Here is a 23,878-nt window from a genome sequence, read left to right as displayed (position 1 = left end):
CACTTACTATCGCGACATAATTATGCGTGCAGGAGTGACAAAGAAGTATTCCTATCCTATCGTTTCTATCTCACTGAGTAAACAAGACACGATCGTGATGCGTGACGAAACATATCACCAACGTGATTCGGCCGTAAATTTAGACGCCACCACCGGCTCCTCTTGTGGTGTTTAATAAGTAATGTCGTGCAGCTTGCCGCCAGCACTTGTTTCGAAACGGTTGAAAAGAACAAAAACACCACAATCAAAAAATAACACAAAATAGAAATATCGATTTTTTTCTACAAAGCCAGCTCACCACGCTCGATTCGGTTTTCCTGCGAGAGAGAGCGTCAGTTACAGCGCATACATTCACCCGGTTCGGTCACAAACAGTCTTGCTTCGGTTGACGGTTGTGCATCTGATAACGTTTGTAAATTCGGTGGAGTTCAAAAGTTGAAGTGTTCAGAAGCAGTTGATATTACTCAAGACGAGTGTAAGATTCTTAGTAGTTTTAAGCACATTTTTTGTTCATTTGAACTGTTGTCATGTTCACTTTTCAAGTGAAGTTATATCCAACTGAGATTAGTGCAAACCCCCCAAGTGACATTGATTTGACCGGAGACCAGAAACACGAAAATTTTCCTATTGATCGCTGACAACAAGAAGAATCGTTGGATTAACAACAAAGTCCCTAAAAATAATTTCAATTCGTTCCCCGTTTGCCACAAACTGTCACTCGATTATCGTTCCATTTTTTGCTCAGTCGGTAGGAATTCGCAAACATTTGCATGTGCCACACTTATGCAAAGACAGCGTGGTGCAGTTCGTTATTCACTCGAGTCGAGCCGGCAGAATATTTTAAAACTGGTTTCACCCGATGGTAACGATAGCCATAAGAAAGTGCACCATTTCGTTAAAGTGAGAGTTTGTCGTTAGTCACACTCTGTAATCGATGCATTCGACCCGTCTTCTAGTCGGTGCGTAGAAAACAAAAACGGTAGGTTAATTGCTGTGTTGATGTGTCGTGGCTTATCACAAGTTTGGGAATTCAACTAGCGTGTTTTGTAAACAAGCTTGTTGTTTTCCAAGCACTTTGTGGCTGGAACTTGTGAAACAGTTTCGGTGGCAGAACTGGTTCGTACCGGTTGGCCTCCAGCGGGAGAGCATAATGAATAAAAAATAATATTGTTATACAAAGTGGCATTTCAGATTACGCAGGATGATTTGTAAGATGTTATTTTGGGATGATGTGAGACTGTCAAAGGAATTTAATCTAACACTTTTAAATATTGTTTACGAATGTTCAATAACAATTTAGTGCATTTTACAAGGATAAATAGTGATATAATCAGAGATAATATGCATCCGTGGGGAACTGGACAACTTTCCACATTTGTAATCTAATTTGGAACGCACGGAATTCAAGCGATTATGCGCTGATTATGCCATTAAGCCATTGACCATGCGCCTCCTTTTCGTTCCATTAGAAGCTGTGAGTAGTTAAATGGAGTCCACTGGTATTTTATTAAAATCCAGAGGATGGTTTCAGTTAACCCTTAAAAGATGTAGACAACTTTTTTGCATAGTTTTACTTAAAGCTTTTGACCCAGTGGGTGGATTTTCACAACCAAAATGTTTTTATCAAGATGATTAGTTGTGCTATCATATGCATATTATGGAAATTATGTTATGCTAGAACAATTTGGAGATATAGCTGCAAATGTAGTGTACACCACTTGTTCTTCACTCGATGTCGCGTTTTATTTCTATGTACATGTGATATATTTCAATGGAAATTGCCCAATATTCTTTGTTAGGATTGAAGCTGTTAGATAGAAATGTCTTACGTCCTTTTACAGCTGTAACATAGATCTCCAGATTATCCAAAACGTTCAGAAGTTTTAAACTTTGTCTACTGAATACAAATAGTTGTGTTTACTTTTTAAATCACTTGAACTTGATGAATTACATTCAAATATACATTTGAAACATGAGATGAATGTAGTCATGACCTGGTGATGTTCTAGACAACTTAAAATAGCTCTGGAGTTCTGATTGTAAGGCATTTACCTGTAATTGTATATCAAACTAATGTATGAATAGCAGAACTGATTTCATTAGATCCATACATGTAAATCAAAGTGTGAAAGACTAACTTCACATCAATGGCGATACCTTAGGCCATCCAAATCATTCTGGAGTTAAGGCCTTTATATCTACACCTGTAATAACACATCGGGTGCGTTTCAAACTTGGTATAGTGCGATCATCCAAACTATTCTGAAGTTGAGAAATATGGTTTGAATTTGAAATGGTATATCAACAGAAGAGCACAAACAGCAGAGTTTGCCTGTTTGATTCATACACATAGTGCCAGCCATGGGAGAGAAGCTCCCAGAGCATCAGAGATATCTGAGGTCACCTTTCAGTATTATGTGGTTAAGGCCTTCAGATCTACACTCGTAACAAAGCATCCTGCATGTTCAAAACTTGGTGTAGTGTGTTTTAGTAGACATCGATGATAACTTCAACCATATATCATTGTTCGATCAGCACAGTTAATTAGCAGACTTCACTTCTTTCTTACAAACACTTATTTTAATTTGTCTTAAAATTAAACACAGATACGAGTATGACGAATTCAATGCACAATAACGTAATGTGTCGTGTAGATAAAATTGGTTCGACGTCTGATTGCAACTGTATGTCAGTCTGTACTGGGGAGTCGTATTGTCTATTTGATATCATCTGCTTTCTCTCGGGTGTGAATGATTGTATTGGATTTGCGTTCGGCGTTGGATGTTTATCGGTCATTAGGTGAGGAGATGCTTTAAACCGAACAATCATACAGTGTATCAAACAATTGTCCGTACAGCAATTTTTTGGTCAATATAATTTTTCATTCAAATGTTCATAACTTTTTTATACGTCAAGCAAAAACGCTGAAATTTTGACCAAACATAAACCATATATTAGAGATCCATTGGTAAAATTTTGAGCGAGTTCGAATAAGTTTTTTGAAAATTACACTAGTTTACAGCATTTTTGAACTCGGTAAGCTGATGATCATTTTTGGTGTAGAATCATGCCCTGAGTTCGAAAACGCGAAGGAAAAAAATTACAGTAGAGCGGAAATTTTTTCGACTTTCCATACAAGGTTGGTGATTTGAAATCGATTTTTGTTCTATTTTTAAGCAAAGTCGCTCACTTCAAACCTCTCATTCTCCGTAATCAATGCTCCGATTGAGCTGAAATTTTTACTGTAACTCGCCTACATATGATATGTCAAATAAACGTCGAGAAAGAATTTTTAGGTTGTTTTTTTCTTATTGAAAAAAATACATTTCTTCAAAAAATTTTGGGAATTTTGCTAAAATTTAAGAAGATCGTCCCTAAAACTCGCCAATATCTTGAATTTCATCAATCTGACGCAAAACCTGTATTCAGATGATCGAATGGTATTGTATTCAGCTTTCAATTTATGGAAAAAGATTTAAAATTGGTTGAACAAAACGCAATATATTTGAATTTTAGTAAATTACATATTTTGAAAAGTTACAAAACTCGATATTGAGCTAAAACTCAAAAACTGTTCTACTTTAAATTTTTTGAAGGTCGGATTCGAAATCAGCACTAAATTGTGCATCAAAAATTTTGGTCGTTGACAGAAGTTCACGACTTTCGTTTTATTTTGTAAACTTGTGTTATAGAACTTTTAGTAAAATTTATAAGATTTTTAAACACATTTTCAAAATATTATATCTCAATATGTACTCGATGAAACATTTTCATTTTTTTTTTGTTTTACAGCTTATACCTAAGGCTTTCATATGCAGCTTCGTTTGAGGTTTTATATTCACTACAAAAAATATGAAAAATCTGTATATGTTCAGAGTGTCATTTGGAAATTTATCATATTTTGATCAATAAAAGTGTCAAAAGTTTTCAACTTTTTTAAACTGTCTTAATGAAATATTTTCATACAGGACCTACTAAGTTACATATGAAGAGTAGGTCCTGTGCATTTTTCGTTCAGTTAATGCACTTTTATTGGTGGAAAACGTTTGGCAGAAAATATGTGCAAAATAAGGTAAATTTTTAAAAACTGTCAACTACATCAGCACATTTTTCATATTTTTTGTAGTGAATACAAAACTTCAAACGAAGCTGCATATGAAAGCTTTAGGTATAAGCTGTAACACAGAAAAAAAAATTAAAAAGATTCATCGAGTACATATTGAGATATGATGTTTTGAAAATGTGTTCAAAAATCTTATAACTTTTACTAAAAGTTCTGTAACTTTCAAAAAACTTGTTCGATCTCGCTCAAAATTTTACCAATAAAGCTTTAATACATGGTTTATCTTTGGTCAAAATTTCAGCGTTTTCGATTGACGTTTAAAAAAGTTATGAACATTTGAATGGAAAATTATTTTGACCAAAAAGTTGCTGTACGGACAATTGTTTGATACACTGTATAACTTAAAGCTGTTCTAGATCATCCAAACCATTCTGAAGCTAAAATATATGGTTTTCATTTGTAATGACCTATCAAGTGCACTAATATCAGCATTTATCTCATTTGATTCAAACATATAATACAAGTCGTGGGGGGCAAATTTTCAATATATCAACGATATCTGGTCGGGGTTCTGCTAGACCGAACCAATGACCATTTTTTTTTTTTTGAAAAAATGAGTTTTCTTAACCATTGGATGAAGAATAAGATGATCTTCCTTCCATATAAAAATCGAGTAGTTCTGACAGCTCTTCGTGGAGTAAATTCAAAATTTCTGTGTGGCAGAACATAAAAAATATAAAATTGCATCCAACCAGAGTGAACTGTAAACGATTCCATAGAATCAGCAAAATATTTCAGTTTTGATCCAGGTGATGAACATTTCAAGTACTCCTCATCACCGTCAGATTTCTGACTTTTAACCGACTCATAGTAACAATCTCTGATGGAATTGGACAAGTATAATTAGAAATATGGGTGTTGGAGGATCCAATTATGTTTCGATGGCGCTGATCGCCATTTTTCCAAATCACATTCAGCCAGACTGAACCGAATCCACTGCATTTTAGAATCAATTTATTCTCAACAATACAATAATCAACTGGTTTTGAATACCTGTATTTTGTCGACACTCCTAATACTGATAATTTAACACAGAAGCCGTCATTGAACAACAAGGCTAATAAGAATAATTGAGCTTGAAAAAAATCAAACACTTGGTTTACTTTGGCTGATCGAAAAATAGCGTTTTCACGAAAACCATCCTTGAGAAGAATGTTTAGAACTTGATTCAGACTTAACGACTGACCTTCAGCTAGGTTACATGGCCTAGAGGTAACGCGCTTGGTTACCTCTTAAATGATCCAAGTTTGAATCTCTTTCATTATTTTTGTCTTAGTTCACTTTGGCAGAACATTTTCATGGTTTTCTGCAAAAAATTGAAGTACACACATTGCAAAAAAAGATCGTCCCGGTTGTTTACGGGTTAAGCATAAAAATACATTGATTGTTTTATTTCTGCAACAAGTTGAGATTGTTTTTTTTTAATACGACGGATAACATGAAAATGTTAGTTCTTTCTTTGAAAGGGAGTAAAGCTGTGGGTACCGATATAAACTAGCCTAGGGTAAATGATCTCGTGAACGAGGAAAAAAATGAACCACAGCGATTCATGTTATTCTATGCGCATTGTAGCAACTATTATTTTGGGTTTCGTTCGGGGGTTTATTTGAAAGAGTGTCTGCAAATTCGAAGCATAATATTACTTGCAGTCCATATATGAAAATAAGTATTAAATTTGACACGTTTGCTCTATTTTTAAAAGTCATTACCAACTGAGATGAACCAGCCTCGGGCTGAAAATCTCATAAATAAAGACATAAAAAAAGTCATTACCAAATTTAACTGATCTCATCATCAGCATGGTTTGGATGATCTGGGACAGCTCCAACATACAAGAAATATGATTGAATTGATCTAATATGTCTACTGCAATACTCTACACTAAGTTTTAAATGCAGGCGATGCAAGCTCGTGTCCAAGGGAGGAGTCTAGGGGGTTAAAATCTTCACATTTCTAAAATTCCATGAACTAGGTGCCACTCTGCCTTTACGAAAACTACGAAAAACCCGTCCTTTGCCGTCTTTTTTGTGCACGAGGCTGAGCCGATGATTTGCTATGGGTTGTAGATATGAAGGCCTTAACCATATGTGATTACAAGGGACCTCAGATATCCCTGACGCACTAGAATTTTGGCTCCCATTACTAGCATTACATGTATAAATCAAATGAGAAAATTCTGATATTTGTGCACTTCTATTGACAGACCATTACACATGCAAACCATATTTCTCATTTTCTGAACAGTTTGGATGACCCGGGAAACTTCTAAGATGTATAATCAATTATCACGTGATACAACTGATCTTCTATGACTGCCAAAACACGTTATAGTCAGTTTCACGTGTAGCCGATGTTCTGTTAAGAGCGTTGATCTGGAGGTCTTAACATATAATATAATGCTTCAGATATCGCTGATGTGCTGGAAATTTGTCTCCTACGATTTGTATTATACGTTTGAATCAAATGAGATAAATGCTGATATTAGTGCAATTGATAGATCATTACAAATGAAAACCGTATATTTTTGCTTCAGAATGGTTTGGATGGTCTAGAACAGCTTGAAATGGTTGAAGTTATCATCGATGTCTACTAAAACACACTACACCAAGTTTTGAATATGCAGGATGCTTTGTTACGAGTGTAGATCTGAAGGCCTTAACCACATAATACTGAAAGGTGACCTCAGATATCTCTGATGCTCTGGAAGCTTCTCACCCATGGCTTGCACTATGTGTATGAATCAAATGGGCAAACTCTGCTGTTTGTGCACTTCTGTTGATATACCATTTCAAATTCAAACCATATTTCTCAACTTCAGAATAGTTTGGATGATCCAGGATGCCTCTGTCATGTGTATACTGGTATCATATGATTCAACTGATCTTCTATGACTACCAAAACGCACTATACCAAGTTTGAAACGCACCCGATGTGTTATTACAGGTGTAGATATAAAGGCCTTAACTCCAGAATGATTTGGATGGCCTAAGGTATCGCCATTGATGTGAAGTTAGTCTTTCACACTTTGATTTACATGTATGGATCTAATGAAATCAGTTCTGCTATTCATACATTAGTTTGATATACAATTACAGGTAAATGCCTTACAATCAGAACTCCAGAGCTATTTTAAGTTGCCTAGAACATCACCAGGTCATGACTACCATCATCTCATGTTTCAAATGTATATTTGAATTTAATTCATCAAGTTCAAGTGATTTAATATGTAAACACAACTATTTGTATTCAGTAGACAAAGTTTAAAACTTCTGGACGTTTTGGATAACCTGGAGATCTATGTTACAGCTGTAAAAAGACGTAAGATATTTCTATCTAACAGCTTCAATCCTAACAAAGAATATTGGGCAATTTTCATTGAAATATATCACATGTATATAGAAATAAAACGCGGAATCGAGTGAAGAACAAGTGGTGTACACTACATTTGCAGCTATATCTCCAAAATGTTCTAGCATAACATAATCTCCATATATGCATATGATAGCACAACTAATCCCCTTGATAAAAACATTTTGGTTGTGCAAATCCACCCACTGCACAGTGTTTTATTTTGCCTATTTCGTGCGCTTTTTTAATAACGTTTCAACCGTTGATTTTTGCGATATAGTTTCTTCGGAGAAATTTCTATATAAGACAAAGCGCATCTTGTGACATAAAGAGATTGATTGATTAATTTATCTTTATTTGAGAGACTTTCAGGCCTTGGCTGGTTCGTCTCTTTCTTGGGAATGACATATAAAGTTGAATGATTAATCCACCTAAAAGTGAGATGAAAAAAAAAAATTTTTTTTTCAAAATATGCAGATAGATGTTTGATGTCTTCAGCAAAGTTGTGCAAAATGCAATTTTAAACAACTTTGTCAAAGGCGTAATGATGCTAAATCTCATACTTTACGAGATATATTGCGTTGTATGTGCATGACCCCTAGAAATCATATATTTCATTATAACTTTTCAACGGGATTTTTATATTTTTTGCGTCTTCTACAAAGTTGTTTGGAATGTAAAAATACATGTTTTTGCTGAACATTGAAAAATGCTAGCTTTTAAAATTACAAAGTTATTTTCAAATGACTGATTTTTATAGGGTAACTTTGAACTCGCCTAACTTCTTTCGGCGCAAAATGGAGCAGAGAACCGTTTCGAATAATGAAACAACTATATTCCTACTATATTAAAATGGCCTAAACTTTTGTATACAAGTTTATACTTTATGGGTTATGGTAAAAAAAAACAAACAATTATCAAATATTGAAATTATTTAATAACTTCTCCATTTTACGAGATAGAATGTCGTAATGTTCAGCAAAATTGTGTATTTTTATATGTTCAACAACTTTGCGGAACATGCAAATAATGTAAAAATTCTGTATTAAAAGTTATAATAAAAATAAATTTCTTAGTGATTTTTTAATATGTTCATTTTTTATAACTCGGTAAAATAATCATAGCTTTTAACCAAGATTTCCTACAAGTTTTTCATGTTCTAAACAGTTTTTGAACATTGCGACATGCTATCTCGTTAAATTTAGATGTTATTAAATAATTTCAATATTTGATAATTGTTTGTTTATTTACCTAAACACATAAAGGATACACTTGTATACAAAATTTTAAGCCATTTTAATATAGTAGAAATATAGTTGATTCATTATTCGAAACAGTTCTCTGCGCCATTTTGCGCCGAAAGAAGTTAGACGAGTTCAAAGTTACCCTATAAAAATAAGAAATTTGTAAATAACATTGTTATTTAAAAAAGCTAGCGTGTTTCTATGTTCAGCAAAAACATCTATTTTTACTCTCCAAACAACTTTGTAGAAGACGCAAAAAATGTGGAAAATCCCGTTAAAAAGTTATGACGAAATATATGATTTATAGGGGTACATACAACGCAATATACCTCGTAAAGTATGAGATATAGCATTATGATGTCTTTGACAAAGTTGTTCATAACTGCATTTTGCTCAACTTTGCCGAAGACATCAAACTTCTATCTGCATTTTTTGAAAAAAAAAATAGTTTTTTTCATCTCACTTATAGGTGAGTTGATCATCCACCTCTTCATGTCACAAGATGGGCCTTGTTATATGTAGAAACCTTTCCGAAGAAACTATATCGCAAAAATAAACGATTGAAACTTTAATAAAAAAGCGCACGGAATCGGCAAAATGAAACACTGTGCACTGGGTCAAAAGCTATAAGTAAAACCATGCAAAAATGTTGTCCACATCCTTTAAGGGTTATTAACTGTGAAAGTGCTCGCTCATAAAACACTGAGCTGAGATGCAAGGATTGTCCCAGTGGGGACGTTACACCAAGAAGAAGAAGAAAATATTCTACTCATGTAGCCCAGGCTGCTTTAGACTAAGTTTTTATAGGCTTCCCGGAGAGGAGAATATCATCGGTTTCCTGCAATAGGGACACAACTAAAAAATGTGATTTTTCAGAATGAGTGTCTGAAAATTACGAATCTAGACGCACCTCCTCCAAGCTCACTGATTTACTCTTATTTTGGCAAAAGTAAACAAATTTCGATTGTTATATCATGGAAAGGGACTGAAGGACTATCTGTTGCATGAGTTTTGGGCTACTATTTTTCTCCACACGGTTCGCGGCTGTCGTTCTCCATCCTCGGTCACGCACGCCCGATGCTCGCCAAGTCACGCTCCACCTCTTCTTGTGCCATTCGGATCTGTCGCGAACACCAACTTTGCAGGGTTGTTGTCCGGCATTCTTGCAACATGCCCTGCCCATCGTGTTCTTCCGGCTTTGGCCACCTTCTGGACGCTTAGTTCGCCGTAAAGTGCAGCGAGCTCGTGGTTCATCTTTCTCCGCCACACACCGTTCTCCTGCACCGAAGATCGTTCTTAGCACCCGTTGCTCGAAAACTCCGAGTGCTTGCAGGTCCTCTTAAAGCATCGTCCATGTCTCATCATGTCCGTAGAGAACCACCGGTCTTATTAACGTCTTGTACATGGTACATTTGGTGCGGGGGTGAATCTTTTTTGACCGCAGTTTCTTCTGGAGCGCCTTCGTAATTCACAGCTCACGTTATTGTCAGCCGTTAGCAAGGAACTCTTCTACCACCTCGAAAGTATCCCCCTCTATCGTAACATTGCTGCCAAGGCTTGTCCTGTCTCGCTCAGTTCCACCTACCAGCATGTACTTTGTCTTAGCCGCATTCACCACCAGTCCGACCTTTGCTGCTTCACGTTTCAGGCGGGAGTGCTGTTCTGCCACCTTTCCAAATGTTCTAGCAATAATATCCATGTCATCCGCAAAACAGACAAATTGGCCGGATTTCGTGAAGATCGTGCCCCGGCTGTTGAGCCCGGCTCGTCGCATAACACCTTCTAGGGCGATGTTGAATAGTAGGCAGGAAAATCCATCACCTTGTCGTAGTCCCCGTCGAGATTCGAATGAACTGGATAGTTCACCCGAAATCCTTACGCTGTTCTGCACACCGTTCATCGTTGCTCTTATCAGTCTAGTCAGCTTCCCGGGAAAGCTGTACTCGTCCATAATTTTCCATAGCTCTGTGCGGTCGATACTATCGTATGCCGCTTTGAAGTCGATGAACAGGTGATGCGTTGGGACCTGGTGTTCACGGTATTTCTGTAGGATTTGCCGTACGGTCCGTTGTCGACCGGCCGTCGATTAAACCGGCTTTTTAATTTCCCACGAATTCATTTACTTTAGGTGAAAGACGATGGAAGATGATCTGGGATAGCACTTTGTAGGCGACATTCAAAATAGTGATCGCTCGAAAGTTCTCACACATTAACTTGTCGCCTTTTTTATGGATGGGACAGATTATCCCGTCCTTCTACTGCTCCGGTAGCTGTTCGGTTTCCCAGATCTTGACTATTAACTGGTGCAGACAGGTGGCCAACTTTTCCGGGTCCATCTTGATGAGTTCTGCAGCGATACCGTCCTTACCAGCCGCTTTGTTGGTTTTGAGCTGGTGGATGGCATCCTTAACTTCCCTCAGCGTGGGAGTTGGTTCGTGCCCGTCCTCTGCTGCACCAACATAGTCATTTCCTCCGCTGCATTGGTCCTCCGTGCCTACATTCTGTTCGCCATTCAGGTGCTCGTCGAAGTGCTGCTTCCACCTTTCGATCACCTCACGTTTGTCCGTCAGGAGGCTCCCGTCCTTATCCCTGCAGATTTCGGCTTGCGGCACGTAGCCTTTGCGGGATGCGTTAAGCTTCTGGTAGAACTTACGTGTTTCCTGTGAGCAGCACAGCAGTTCCATTTCCTCGCACTCCGCTTCTTCCAGACGGCGCTTTTTCTCTCGGAAGAGATGGGAGAACATTCCACATTCTGTCGGGTTCCATGCTGCAGCATTACCGACCGCGCTGCATCCTTCTCCTCCTGAACCGCTCTGCACTCCTCGTCGAACCAATCATTTCGTCGATTCCGTTCTACATACCCGATAGTGCTCTCGTCTGCGTTGTTGATGCCTGCTTTGACTGTACTCCAGCAGTCCTCTAGAGGGGCCTCATCGAGCTCGCTCTCGTCTGGCAACGCGGCCTCGAGATTCTGCGCGTATGCGGTGGCGACATCCGGTTGCTTCAGTCGCTCTAGATCGTACCGGGGCGGCCGCCGGTAATGTACATTGTTAATAACGGAGAGTTTTGGGGCGCAGTTTAATCATCCCCAGGTAGTGATCAGAGTCGATATTAGCGCCACGATAGATCCTGACGTCGATAATGTCGGAGAATGGCCGTCCATCAATCAGAACGTGGTCGATTTGCGATTCCGTTTGTTGTGGTGATCTCCAGGTGTAACGAAACGGGAGGCTGTGCTGGAAGAAGGTGTTACGAATGGCCATGTTCTTGGAGGCGGCGAAATCGATGAGGCGGAGGCCGTTTTCGTTCGACAGCTGGTGGGCGTTGAACTTTCCAATCGTCGGTCTGAATTCCTCCTCCTGGCCTACCTGAGCGTTTAGATCCCCTATGATGATCTTGACGTCGTGGTTTGGGCAGCGGTCGTACTCGCGTTCGAGCTACGCGTAAAATGCGTCTTTGTCATCATCAGTGCTTCCGGAGTGAGGGCTGTGCACTTTTATTATGCTAATGTTCAAGAATCGGCCCTTGATCCTCAACCTGCACATTCTTTCGTCGATCGGCGTCTGCATGTCGCACTATAAAAGCTGTTCCCAGCTCACGTGTGTTGCCGCAACTCTGGTAGATAGTATGATTACCTCTAAACGTTCGCACCATAGATCCTGTCCAACATACTTCCTGCAGCGCTACGATTCCGAACCCGTGGTCCTTCAGTATATCGGCGAGTATGCGGGTGCTCCCAATGAAGTTGAGAGATCTGCAGTTCCACGTACCGAGCTTCCAATCGCAAGTCCCTTTTCGTCGCTGTGGTCGTCGCCATTAGTATCGGTTCGCATTCTTCTCTTGTTGATTTTCCGGTGCTAGTCTTTTTTACGGCTGGCTCGCAGGGCCTGACACCAACCCACTAACCCAGGGAGCTGGGCTTACCTTCCCGGAAGCTACGGGTTATGCATTGGCATTTCCTCCAACTACAGTGCTAAATTGCTAGGCTCAAGTGCCAATCTTCGCCTAGCTATGTTACCACATCCGACTAGGTTTCACTTTTTTCCACATCGTTGCAACAATCGACTATAGACTCCACTTTTTCGGGATTTTATTGATCTTCATTTTCGAAATATTCACGCATTTTTGCTTCGAAACCCTTAGTTTCACTGTGCAAATCTTTGAATATGATTACTGCCTTGTACTTCAATTAAAAATGTACATGAGGCGATTTGAGATGTAATTTTTTTCTGTAAATTACAACTTTTTCCGTCGAAGATGCTGGAAAATGTCACCTTATGCGACCTAATTTAGACATAGTTCGATGTTATACGTATATGTTGCACGTTCTGTAAATTTGGGAATTCTAATGATGTAGTCATGCCTTATATAGTTTGATATATATGCTTATACGAGTTTTCCAACTGCATCACAATAAGTTCATAAAAAAGCATCAACTGCGATGGCAATTGTAAATCAACTGTACATACATATATGCGATGCACAGTGTTCGAAATCGATGATTTTGCGATCAAAATTAAATAACTTTTTTTAAATACAAGGCAAAATAATAAGTTTTTGCCATGTATTTAAAACACCTTTCCCACTATTGCCCACGAGGGTTTCCACCTTCAAGAGATAGTAAAAAGTCTAATCTTTCACCTACCGACTGAGTCATCTGCGCCATTTTGCGCCGGAAATAGTTAGTTAAGGTGAAAGTACACCTTAAAATATGATAAATTTGCCTATAACTTTTTTGTTTTAAGATATAATGACTTAACATCTTCGGAAGAAATGTGTATTTTGACGTCGTGAACAAGTTTGTAGAAGGTCACAAAACTGCAAGATTTTATCTGTTAAAGCTACACTGAAAAAACTAGTTTTAGGGGTACTTCGCACAAAACGCTCCATATCTCGAAAACCGTAAGAGGTGGAGCTTTGACATGTTTTACGAAGTTTTTTCTCTTGTTATGAGCTACAACTTTGCCAAAGAGTCAAACCTCTAAAAAAAATTTTGAAAAAATAGAAATTTTATCTCACTTCTAGGGGGATTAATCATTAATTAAATTTTCTCAGAAGACGCCTTTTAACATGCACAAAAACTTTGTAGAACACGCCAAACCTCAAGAACCAACCTAAAAAAAGGTATTTAATTTTGATCGCAAAATCATCGATTTCAAACACTGTGCGATGGTAACATAAAATGGCACTCTGTATGATGTAATGTGTACATTCTTATGCAACTCTTGGTTGTCTGGGAAATCTCTATTTAACACTATTCCATAGTCATCCTACGTATGAAATATTAGTGTGTGGAGCAGCTAACAAAACAGCACTAAGACCCCTATAAATAATTCAGAATAAAACCATCCAGAATCTGTTAGGCTACCATCGTAGAACGCCAACAGCTTTTATCCACACGAAACACAGCCTTCTGAATAGCAAAAATCTGCAAATTAATGCTGCGTGCATGCACATTCGTCGTATTTTGCAAAACAATGTACACTCGAATACAGCCCTCAACCGTTCATACGAGTAACATCACCACAACACCAGAGGAAGTGATCGCTTAATATGCCAAAGACAACCCACGACAACGTTTGGGCAGAATTCGGAAACAGTCACCAACAGGAACTAAAACTTCTTGCACAAAATTGTTTTGAGTTCAAATTGAAGAGTGTTATTAAGGGGCTGTTCATAAACCACGTAGACCACATTTTGGTTATCTCAGACTACCCCCTCCCCCCTCGTAGACTTTCATCCACACAAAACTTTTAAAATGTGTATGGATCGTAGACTTCAGACAGGCCCATCCCGCTTAACTTCTTCATTTACAGCTCTTCTGCCCACTAGGGCACTACGTGAGCGATTCCAATTTCCAGCTGCACTTACACCTATAGGAGCAAGACAGATCTAACGAGAGAAAATCAGTGTTCGAAGTGTTGTTCAGCATTCCTCACAGTTCCTCAGATTATCTCCCATTTTTTTTTTTTATGTGTAATTAACGTTTGCTAATTCTACACTCATTATCCCATTTATACCAAAGTGTTATCTGGTAGCAATGCCAAACTGCAAAGTGTTGCGTGTGCGGAATGAAAATTGCAGTTTTGGGGATTTCTTTAAACATATCAGGCCAAACATTTCAATAGGTCCTATCTGTATTTGAGAGGCTCTCTTTGTTCACTTTCTCTTTCAATTATGGCAATGTAATGGTACACTTTTCAACTATTTTTGCAGTACAAATCAAAAGACGATTGTTTTGACCATCGTTCAATGCAAGGAGACAATCATAATATAAATAAACAGCTGAGATATTAACGAAAGAGAGGAAAACCAAAGAGAGCCTCTCTTCTGCAGATAGGACCTTTAGACATGTTTGGCCCGATATTTTGTCGATCATCGATAAAAAGAGTAACTCCGAATTTCTCAGAGTTTCGCTGGTTTGCACAGTGTCTTGCCCCTAGACTTACACTTTGTATAGCGCCTAAATGTATTCTATTCTACTATATCGAACAGGTTGCCTTTGGGCTGCTTTCTCTTTTCTACCCTGCTCATGATATAATGATAACCACGATGATGTTGATGCTTTTAGGATAGGGATAATAGTCTTATTGATTAGTATTACATTCATTTTTTTTTTATTCTTAATCACTTAACCTAATTTTTACAGCTCTATTGTCCACTGGGGCACTACGTGAGCAATTTCAATTGACAGCTGCACTTACATTTTTGCACAGCGCCTAGATTCTATTCTACTTTATCGAACTGGTTGCCTTTCTGCTGCTTTCACTTTTTCTACTTTATACCTAGTAGAATGATGAGCACAAGGATGATGATGGATGGCCGTTGATCCTTTCCAGTCCGATTGGGGGTCCATTATGAGTAGCAGTTCGCCGATGTCCAGGTATCCGGGTCCGTTTGAGCCATGGGGCTCAGAAGAGGGTCAGTGTCAGTTGCTCTCGGGGGAAAAGCAACTGACGAAAAATTGCAAGTGCCGGGGCTGGGAATCAAACCCATGACCATCCGCATATGAAGCGAACGTGTGACCAACTACGCCACGGGCCCGGCATTACATTCATTTGCAAGTAGCATTATTCTATTCCCTATTTTGTCTGACAATGTTTTCTGTATTGAATATCTTGATACCGACAATAGCTGTTGGTTGTGCCCGTACAACTTAGTTTTTTTTGTTTTTGTCTAACAATAAGCCTTTTCGAGATGCAGTGTTATAAATCATTTGAAGTTCACCTCCCAAGTTGATTTCTCCCACAGTTCCCTAATAATGTCGATTATTCTATTGTAGTATACAAATATAATGACAACTTACTTGGCCTGAACACTCTTTAGGCCTAACGGCATTCGGCCTGATGGCCTGCTCCCATTCTAAGGAAATCCATGTAATGTGTTCTAGGGAAAAACTCGGAGAAATTTCTAGAGATATCTCTAAAGAAATTTCGGAAGGAAATTCTCTAGAAATTTTTGAAGCATTTCAAGACAACATTTTTTGATCAATACAAACATACAAGACATTCTTGAAGAATCCCTGAAGCAAGTTTGAAAGTATCATTGGTTTTCTAATAGAGTTCTTGGAGAAATTTCAGGATGAGTTTCTGAAGGAATCCTTGACAGAATTCCTTGAAAAATCCCTGCAGAAATTGCTTAGGGAAACCCAGGAAATTTTTATTATGAAATTTCTGGAAGATTTTCTAAAGGAAACTGGATGAAATTATAAAGGAATATTAAGGAAGACTTTATTAAGAAACTCCAGAAAAATTTCTGAAGGAATTGCTTCAGGAATTTAAAAAGGAGTCCCTGTAAGAGTTTCCCGAACAATCTCTTGAATATATTTTAATAATTGCTGAAGAAATTAAAAAAAAAAGAATCCGAGGAAGACTTTCGATACGAGTCAGTGGAAAGATTTCCAAAGGAATTCCCGGAAGGGCTTTCCAATGGAATACATGGATGATTTTCTAGTAGAATAGTTGGAGATATTTCTGGAGGAATCTTCCTGATGTTTCGGAAGATTTTCTGAATAAATCTCATTATTTTTTAAAGGAACCCATGGAGGAGCTAACGAAGAAATTAATGAAAAATTTTGTAATGAAATCCTTCGAGAAATTTCTGATAGAATAATTGGAACTCAGAATCTCATCAGGAATATATCTGATAAAATTCACGGAGGATTCTCTGAAGGAACCCCTTGGAGTATTTCTAAAGCATGCGCTGAAGAAAATTCCCAAATGAACGCTAGGAGGATGTCTAGAAAGAATACGAGAAGAAATTTCTATGGGAATTTCTGTAGTTTTCATTGGAGGAATTTCAAAAGGTATTCCCAGAGTAATTTCTGATAGAATTTTTGGGAGATTTTGTGAATACTTCTAGAAGCATTTCTGTTTTTTTCTACATGACATTCATTTTTTCACAAGAAGTTTTGGGAGAGTTTCTAAAGGAATCCTTGAAGAAATTTCTGGAAATTTTGAAGGAATTTCTGGCGAAATTCATCAAGGAATTTCTGAAATATTCCATGCAAGAATCCCTAAAACTTCCTACATACAAACATTTCCCAAAAAAGCTCTGACTTTACTTCGTGCTTCTTCCCTGCATTGAGCTACAAACCTGACATAGCAGACGCCGTTATCGCCTAAAATAGAAAATCACCAACACTCACACACTGAAGATGCCTGTTAGTCACATGCAGCAATAACAGTTGTTCATTGTGTGACTATAGCTAACCTGGCGATAATGGAGCGGCACATCCCTTTCGGGACGAACAAGCACAATCGTGCTGTTTTTCGGCATTGGATTTACACATTTTTTTCAATTTTTTTTTTTTTCAAAATATGTGATGTAAATATTTTTTTATGATCGCGTTATTACTCTAACTTGTATTTCTGAGCCTCAGCTTTGGTTGGAATTGTTTATGAAAAACGCCACAATAAGTTAAACAAAAAGTAAACAATCACCCTAGAAGTTGAAAAAGTTTTATCTGTCATATTTTTATAAATATTTGTTTAATCCAGGTATGCAGAAATAAAAATCGATAGAAAAAGAGTAGTTCTGCAAAACGGCGAAGAAAAAGTGGTGCTTTGTTGAAAAGCACAAGATTTCTGGGTGGTCAAAGTGGGACCAGCACACCAGCAGTTCCGTCCCCAAGGCGGTCCAAGTTCCATTGGAAGTTGCCTATTCTTAGGCGTTTTATGGTATAGAAGATTGATTTTATTTATTAAATCACTACAAGTTGATAGTTTGTAAAAACTTAGACGTATGATTTCATTTCAAGGAACACGATATCAGCTTATACGAGTTTTTTTTTTAAACTTGAAATACTTGGGTGAATAATATTACTCCACATTATCGAAATCATGAATTAGATTGGAACAGGGATTTGCTGTTCTTATTATCTTCTTCTTATTCACTTCTATGATTTGAATACCCTGTCAAGCTGATCTCGTGTTCCTAGATTTGAAATTATACGTCTAAATTTCTACAAAGTAACACTTTGCAGTGATTTAATAATTACAATAAATCTTCTGTACCATGAAACGCCTAAAAGTAGGCCATTTTTAGCAATCACTTAGAGCAGCGTTTCTCAAACTATGAATCGCGACCCACTGATGGGTCGCGGGCTGATTTTTGGTGGGTCGCGAAGGCTTGGGCGTTATCGTCTTACTTAATTAATGTCAAATTGTATTGTTTGTCACTATTTAAATTTTTAAACTCTTTTCTTTAGAGCAGGTGGAGTTATTTCTATAAATTTGGTTTCGCTTCAATGTTTGAAACTTTGAAGCTTCATACCAAGAATCAGCAAAAATTACCAACTTTCAAGAAACCCCCGAACGCTTGTGATCTCTACCGAATTATTGTCGTCGCGGTTGAAACCCGAAGTTTCCCCACACCCGACAATCGATATTTCTCAAAATCCATACGTGAAACCTAACGTCGGACGTAGTGCGCTGGACAGCGGATCTGGCCCTCTATCCAGCGCACTATGTCCGACACACGGTTTAGGAGAAAAATCGATTTTCGGGTGTCAAAAATTTCAATTTTCAATTGCACGAGCAATATTTGTTTATTTCTATCGAGGTTTAGTGAAGCCAGAGATGCCAGATATACAGATTTTTCTGTATTATACAGATATTTGGAGGTCAATACAGACAGGATACAGAGTACAGATAAAATACAGATTTCAAAAATATGATACAGATTTTTCCTCCTCATATTTTTTGCTTATAAAATGGTTTACCCAAGATGAAAGATGAAAATAATAAAAATATAAGGAACATAAAAGCATTTATTCATCCATCTTTTTCACAGTGGACCTTAAACTTCAAATAATTTTTTTTTGAATAAATGCCTTCAAAATTGCAAAATTTATGAGACATCAAACGTCCAACAATAAGCATGCATCATGGGCGATTTTTTGTTTATTTTTTTTTTAATGTAAAAACTTAAATTTTGGTGAACAATAACTTTTACATCGTTCCTGCAATATTTAGTCTGAAGGCTGAAGTCTGGACGTATTTCATCATTTTTTGGCTTTTTTATGAAATAACGAAGCAATATTTTCCAAATCAGCTTTCGTGCACATGTAGAGTATGCATCAAGGTATTTTCTGATTTTTTTTTCCTGGAGGAAAATGTTTTTCGTTTTAGCAGAAATCATTTTTTTCTGAAATTTTGTTTAAAAATGGTTTCTGCAAAACGAAAAACATTTCCACCAGAAAAAAAAATCAGGAGATACCTTAATCCATGGATATCCAATAGAGTATGGATACTCTATAAATACACGAAAACCGACTTTGGGAACATGCGTCGTTATTTAATAAAAAATCAAAAACCAATGAATGAGGAAATGCTTCCAGTTTTGCCTTAAATCATTTTTTTAAAGAAAATGATATTTTCAAAAACAAAATCGAACAAACTGTATCTTTTTGATATTTATGTTTGACAAAAACTGTCAAGAACCTTGTAAATTCATTAAACTATTGAGATGCAAGATAAATTTCATTATTTTTAAACTTGCTTTAAGTAATGAATCACCTAAATTGAAAGTGGTGAATAATATATGTGAAATGAAAGCTGTTTTTTTTGCAATTTAAGTGAGTTGTTTTTGTTTTATTTCCATGAAATCCGATTTCTTCAGCCAACAAATAATGTACATATTCAAATTCATCAAAAACATTTTTTTCCGTCGAACATTCAAGATGATGAAAATTTTTGTTTTAATACGAATACCGTGGAAAAGAATACTTGGTTCATAAGCCTTTTTGAAACAACTAAACTTGCTTTCAAATTGTGTTTGAGGTAAAACTGAAACGGTGGTAGGGAAATTGTTGCTGACAAAATATATTGTTAATAGAAATAGCAAAATTTAAAAATAGCTCCTATTTATGTTTTTTTTTTAGATAACTTCAGAAAACGAAAATTGTCAATCTCATGATCCGAAAAAATATCCAAGTTTTATCTTGGAAAAGGCTTAAAGACTTAAACTTAGTCTAAAATTTTCAAAAAAAATAATAGTAAATGGGTTAAGCTAGATTGTTTAATTAACCTTTCAGGACGCACGCCATCAAGTAGCTGAAACTGCACCGCACTCGCGCTGTATACGACAACCAAGGTTTTTTGGTAGTTTTTTACAACGGCTCGCCTCCTGAAGTGTTAAGCAATCCGATTGCTTGCTCTCATGTGAATATCGATATTTTTGCATCAAGTTCTTTTTTAATTAAAATTTGAGAAGCCCCAATATTTTTTTTTTTAATTTAAATTTCCAAATACAATTGTTTCTTAATAACATTGCAACGCTACATTCAGAACACTTTTGGTAGATAACTAGTAAATTTAGCTGATTTTTGCGAAGCCAATAGCATTCATATTTTCTGCACAATTTTCTGGAATATTGAGCAATTTATGCTGATAAAGCACAATGTTGTGCAGGATTCCATTAAATTTTTCCCGAAAATTCGGCAATTCGTTTTACTGATTCTTGCTTTGCTGCTTAGAAAAAAAATATTGGACCGTACTTCGTTAGAGATTTACAGGTAAATGACAACATTTAATAGAAATGCGGTATTTTACAGAATTTCGGTAAAAAAAACATCATGAATGATCTTGGACACGAATGCCAACTTATTTGGTAAAGTGTATTTAATAAAATATAATAATAATAATAATCATGAATGATCAGCATGAATGATTTCGGTAAAACTTCTGCACGCGACAAGCTGTCTATGAAAAAACGCAATTTTCATGAAAAATCGGTAACAAAAAAATATATGTTGAAAATACAGATAAATACAGATTTTTAAAAACTCTGATACAGATTTTTGAAAAAATCATCTGGCATCCCTGAGTGAAGCTTATCAGAGAAGCTGAATAAATGATTACGATAAAACAGAAGTAAAGTAAGTGTGTTCTAGAATTCTGAAAATTCTACTTGATGACTACCAATGACTGTATATTTTTTTTTTTTTTAATGTGTGGAGTTCTGTAGTGTTGCATTTAGCCATACTGATTGCTTAAATTCTAAATTCTTATCTTAAATTCTAAAGAAAGAGAGTTTACTAAAACTGATAACATGACTTAGATAAGATAAGTGGTTCAAAAAAAAACAAAATAATGTGTCAGATTAAGTGCTACGGTTAAAATTTTCGAAAATTACTTGCTGGTGGGTCGCCAAATTATATTACGATTAAAAGAGGGTCGCAAGCTGCAAAAGTTTGAGAACCCCTGACTTAGAGAACATCGACCGACTTGAGGACGAACCAGCACAATTGTGCTGGTCCTAATTTGACCCCAAAAAGTGCATAGGTGGAAAAGTAGCCGAAGTAAATAATGTTTTATTCTAGAGGACGTTAAGTTTATAAAAGAAAATTTGAGATAATCATTCCGTCACGAAAGGGATATACAGACAAGAATAGTATACATAAAGAGACTTTCGAGTCGATCTATAGTCGAAGCCAGTCCAGCATGGCTTTCTTTTGTAGTCGTGTACGTTACCTCAAGGTTACGGAAGACCCTGAAACCATTATTCAAGTGATATATTTATGCCAATTTTTATGACGGAATCGCCCAACACAGAGTGCATCGCTTTATTTATCAGTCCCGGACCTCAAAAACCCCGATAAACAATATCTCTGCATAAAAACAGCCGTTTATCGCATAATCTGAGCGCGGACGTCGCTCGTAAACTGATAACAATTTATTGCGCTATACAGGACTAATTTGTCTGATGCTATCGTTTCAGTTATTTTTCGTGCATATTTTCACGGTTACGGTTCGCTCAAACGGTTCCATCTCCCTCTCCGGCAATCGAAATGGTATCCAAGAGGGATCCCACGGCCTGGCTGGATAATGCCTTCTTCGAGAAAGTGCTCAGGCAGGCTCTGGCCGACAAGTCCATCACGGTCGAAGACTTCTTCATCAGCCTGAACAACGACTCCAGTACGCAGTACGCCAGCACAATCTACCGGGCAACGGTCAGCTACTGGATCAAAGGCAAGGTCGAACATATTGCTCTGGTCGTCAAATTGACTTCTTCGAAGGTGAACAAGCTGGCCGATGCAAATTCGTTCCAGAATGAGCTTAATCTGTACAGAAATTATATCAGTCGAATGGAGGATTTGTTGGAACAGGCAGGATACTCGGATCAACATCTCGCCCCAAGGTAAGGACATTGATTTGAAGATGATCATTGAAACTAGTTTATGATATTTTTACGTTCCAGATTGATATACGCCTCAACTGATCCTCAGCCTGTGATGATCTTGGAAGATGTGACTCACAAACACTACGAGCAATACAAGAATTCAATGAATTTTGAAGATGCTAAAGTAGTGGCAGAGAAGTTAGCCAGGTTCCATGCAGCTTCTTTCTGTCTATTCAAGGATGTCGGGGTAAGTAACATCAACGGTATTACTCGCACATAAATCCACACATCAAAGCTTCTTTTAAAAATTCAGGGTAAAATTTCCGACGATCAATTCAGTGGTCTGTTCAAGGCAAAGCCCAATCAAGGCGTCAAATTTATGGAAGAGAACTTCGGTATTTTTGCCGAGGAGATCGCCAAGTGGGAAGGCTTTGAGAAGTACGCTGAAAAGGTGGAACAACTTCTACCGAACTTCCTGCAGCGTGGAATAGATATCTACAATCCCGAAGTCGAGAGCTTTTCTCTCAAGGTCCTCAACCATGGAGATTTCCACTACAACAACATGCTGGTTAAGTTCGACAGTGAACGGTCTGCCGTTTTGGATGCTCTTTTTGTAAGATCTTTATGTTCACCGTGATACCCCTTGAATACCTAAAAAAATCGTTCACTTCCAGGTCGACTTCCAGCTCAGCTTCTGGGGCACGCCAGCCGTTGACCTGTACTACCTGCTTTATCTGGTTTGCAATCGGGAGGCACGTGACAACAACCGACAGGAGCTTATCTACCACTACCACCAGAAGCTGACAGAAACCCTAGAGAAGATGGGTCACATGGGTGCCACACCCACGCTGCTAGACCTCAACAATGATCTTCTGCGAGCAGGATTCCTAGAGGTGGTGATCGTTGTGTGTTTTATTCCATTTTTGTTTGCGGATTGCAACGCAGCCCTCAAGGTGTTTCGGGAAACAAACGATGCCAAGGCGTACCGAAGGCAGCTATACAGCAACCCGCAATACCGAGAGATACTGGAACCACTGTTGCCATACTTTTTGCATAAGGGTTTCCTAGAGTAATGGTCCAATGGAAATTGATGTTTAAGGATAAGAATTATGATCTACGAAAATGTACTGAAAAGGAAAGACAAAAAAATAATAAAGCATTTATTAATTAGTCTCTCAGGTCATACTTATTTGGTGATTCTTTGTCGATATAAACATGCTTTGGATGCGTCGTTTTGCATAACAAACATATAACAATGATTTCCATTGTGCTAAGTGACGCCACAACCCAAGTAACAATTCCATTGCTGATTGGTTTTGTTTGATTTTTATCAGGGTTTTATTACAGCAATAATAAAAACTCACAGTTTTATGACTACTTTTATGAAAACCATTGATGAAATGTTTTATAGTATACTTGCAGATATCCATAAAGCCAGATTTTAAGAGTAAACAAAATTCTCCGATATGTAAACGTTGTGGCATTCATTATCACCACAATAAAACTGTTCAAACTTTCAACAGATGGCGATCCGTTCGTT

At 37.4% G+C, this 23,878-nt stretch overlaps 1 protein-coding gene across 2 annotated transcripts; it reads left to right on the top strand.

Moving 5' to 3' along the window:
- Window positions 1-218: 218 nt before the first annotated feature.
- Window positions 219-23,508, top strand: LOC115253800 (uncharacterized). 2 transcript variants are annotated; one of them, XM_029872030.2, is made up of 5 exons: window positions 219-475; window positions 21,937-22,356; window positions 22,417-22,585; window positions 22,652-22,951; window positions 23,013-23,508. In XM_029872030.2, the coding sequence occupies exons 2-5, from the start codon at window positions 22,007-22,009 to the stop codon at window positions 23,409-23,411; spliced, it is 1,218 nt and encodes a 405-aa protein (XP_029727890.1). In that variant the 5' UTR covers window positions 219-475; window positions 21,937-22,006; the 3' UTR covers window positions 23,412-23,508. The 2 variants fall into 2 exon arrangements, with proteins under 2 accessions (XP_029727890.1, XP_029727891.1); XM_029872031.2 differs by lacking the exon at window positions 219-475 and adding an exon at window positions 550-979.
- Window positions 23,509-23,878: the final 370 nt, after the last annotated feature.

This window comes from Aedes albopictus, chromosome 3, assembly GCF_035046485.1.
Source record: "Aedes albopictus strain Foshan chromosome 3, AalbF5, whole genome shotgun sequence".
Classification (NCBI taxonomy): Eukaryota; Metazoa; Arthropoda; class Insecta; order Diptera; family Culicidae; genus Aedes; species Aedes albopictus.
The sequence above is the reverse complement of the archived record's forward strand: the minus strand, read 5'-3'. Positions and strand labels throughout refer to the sequence as shown.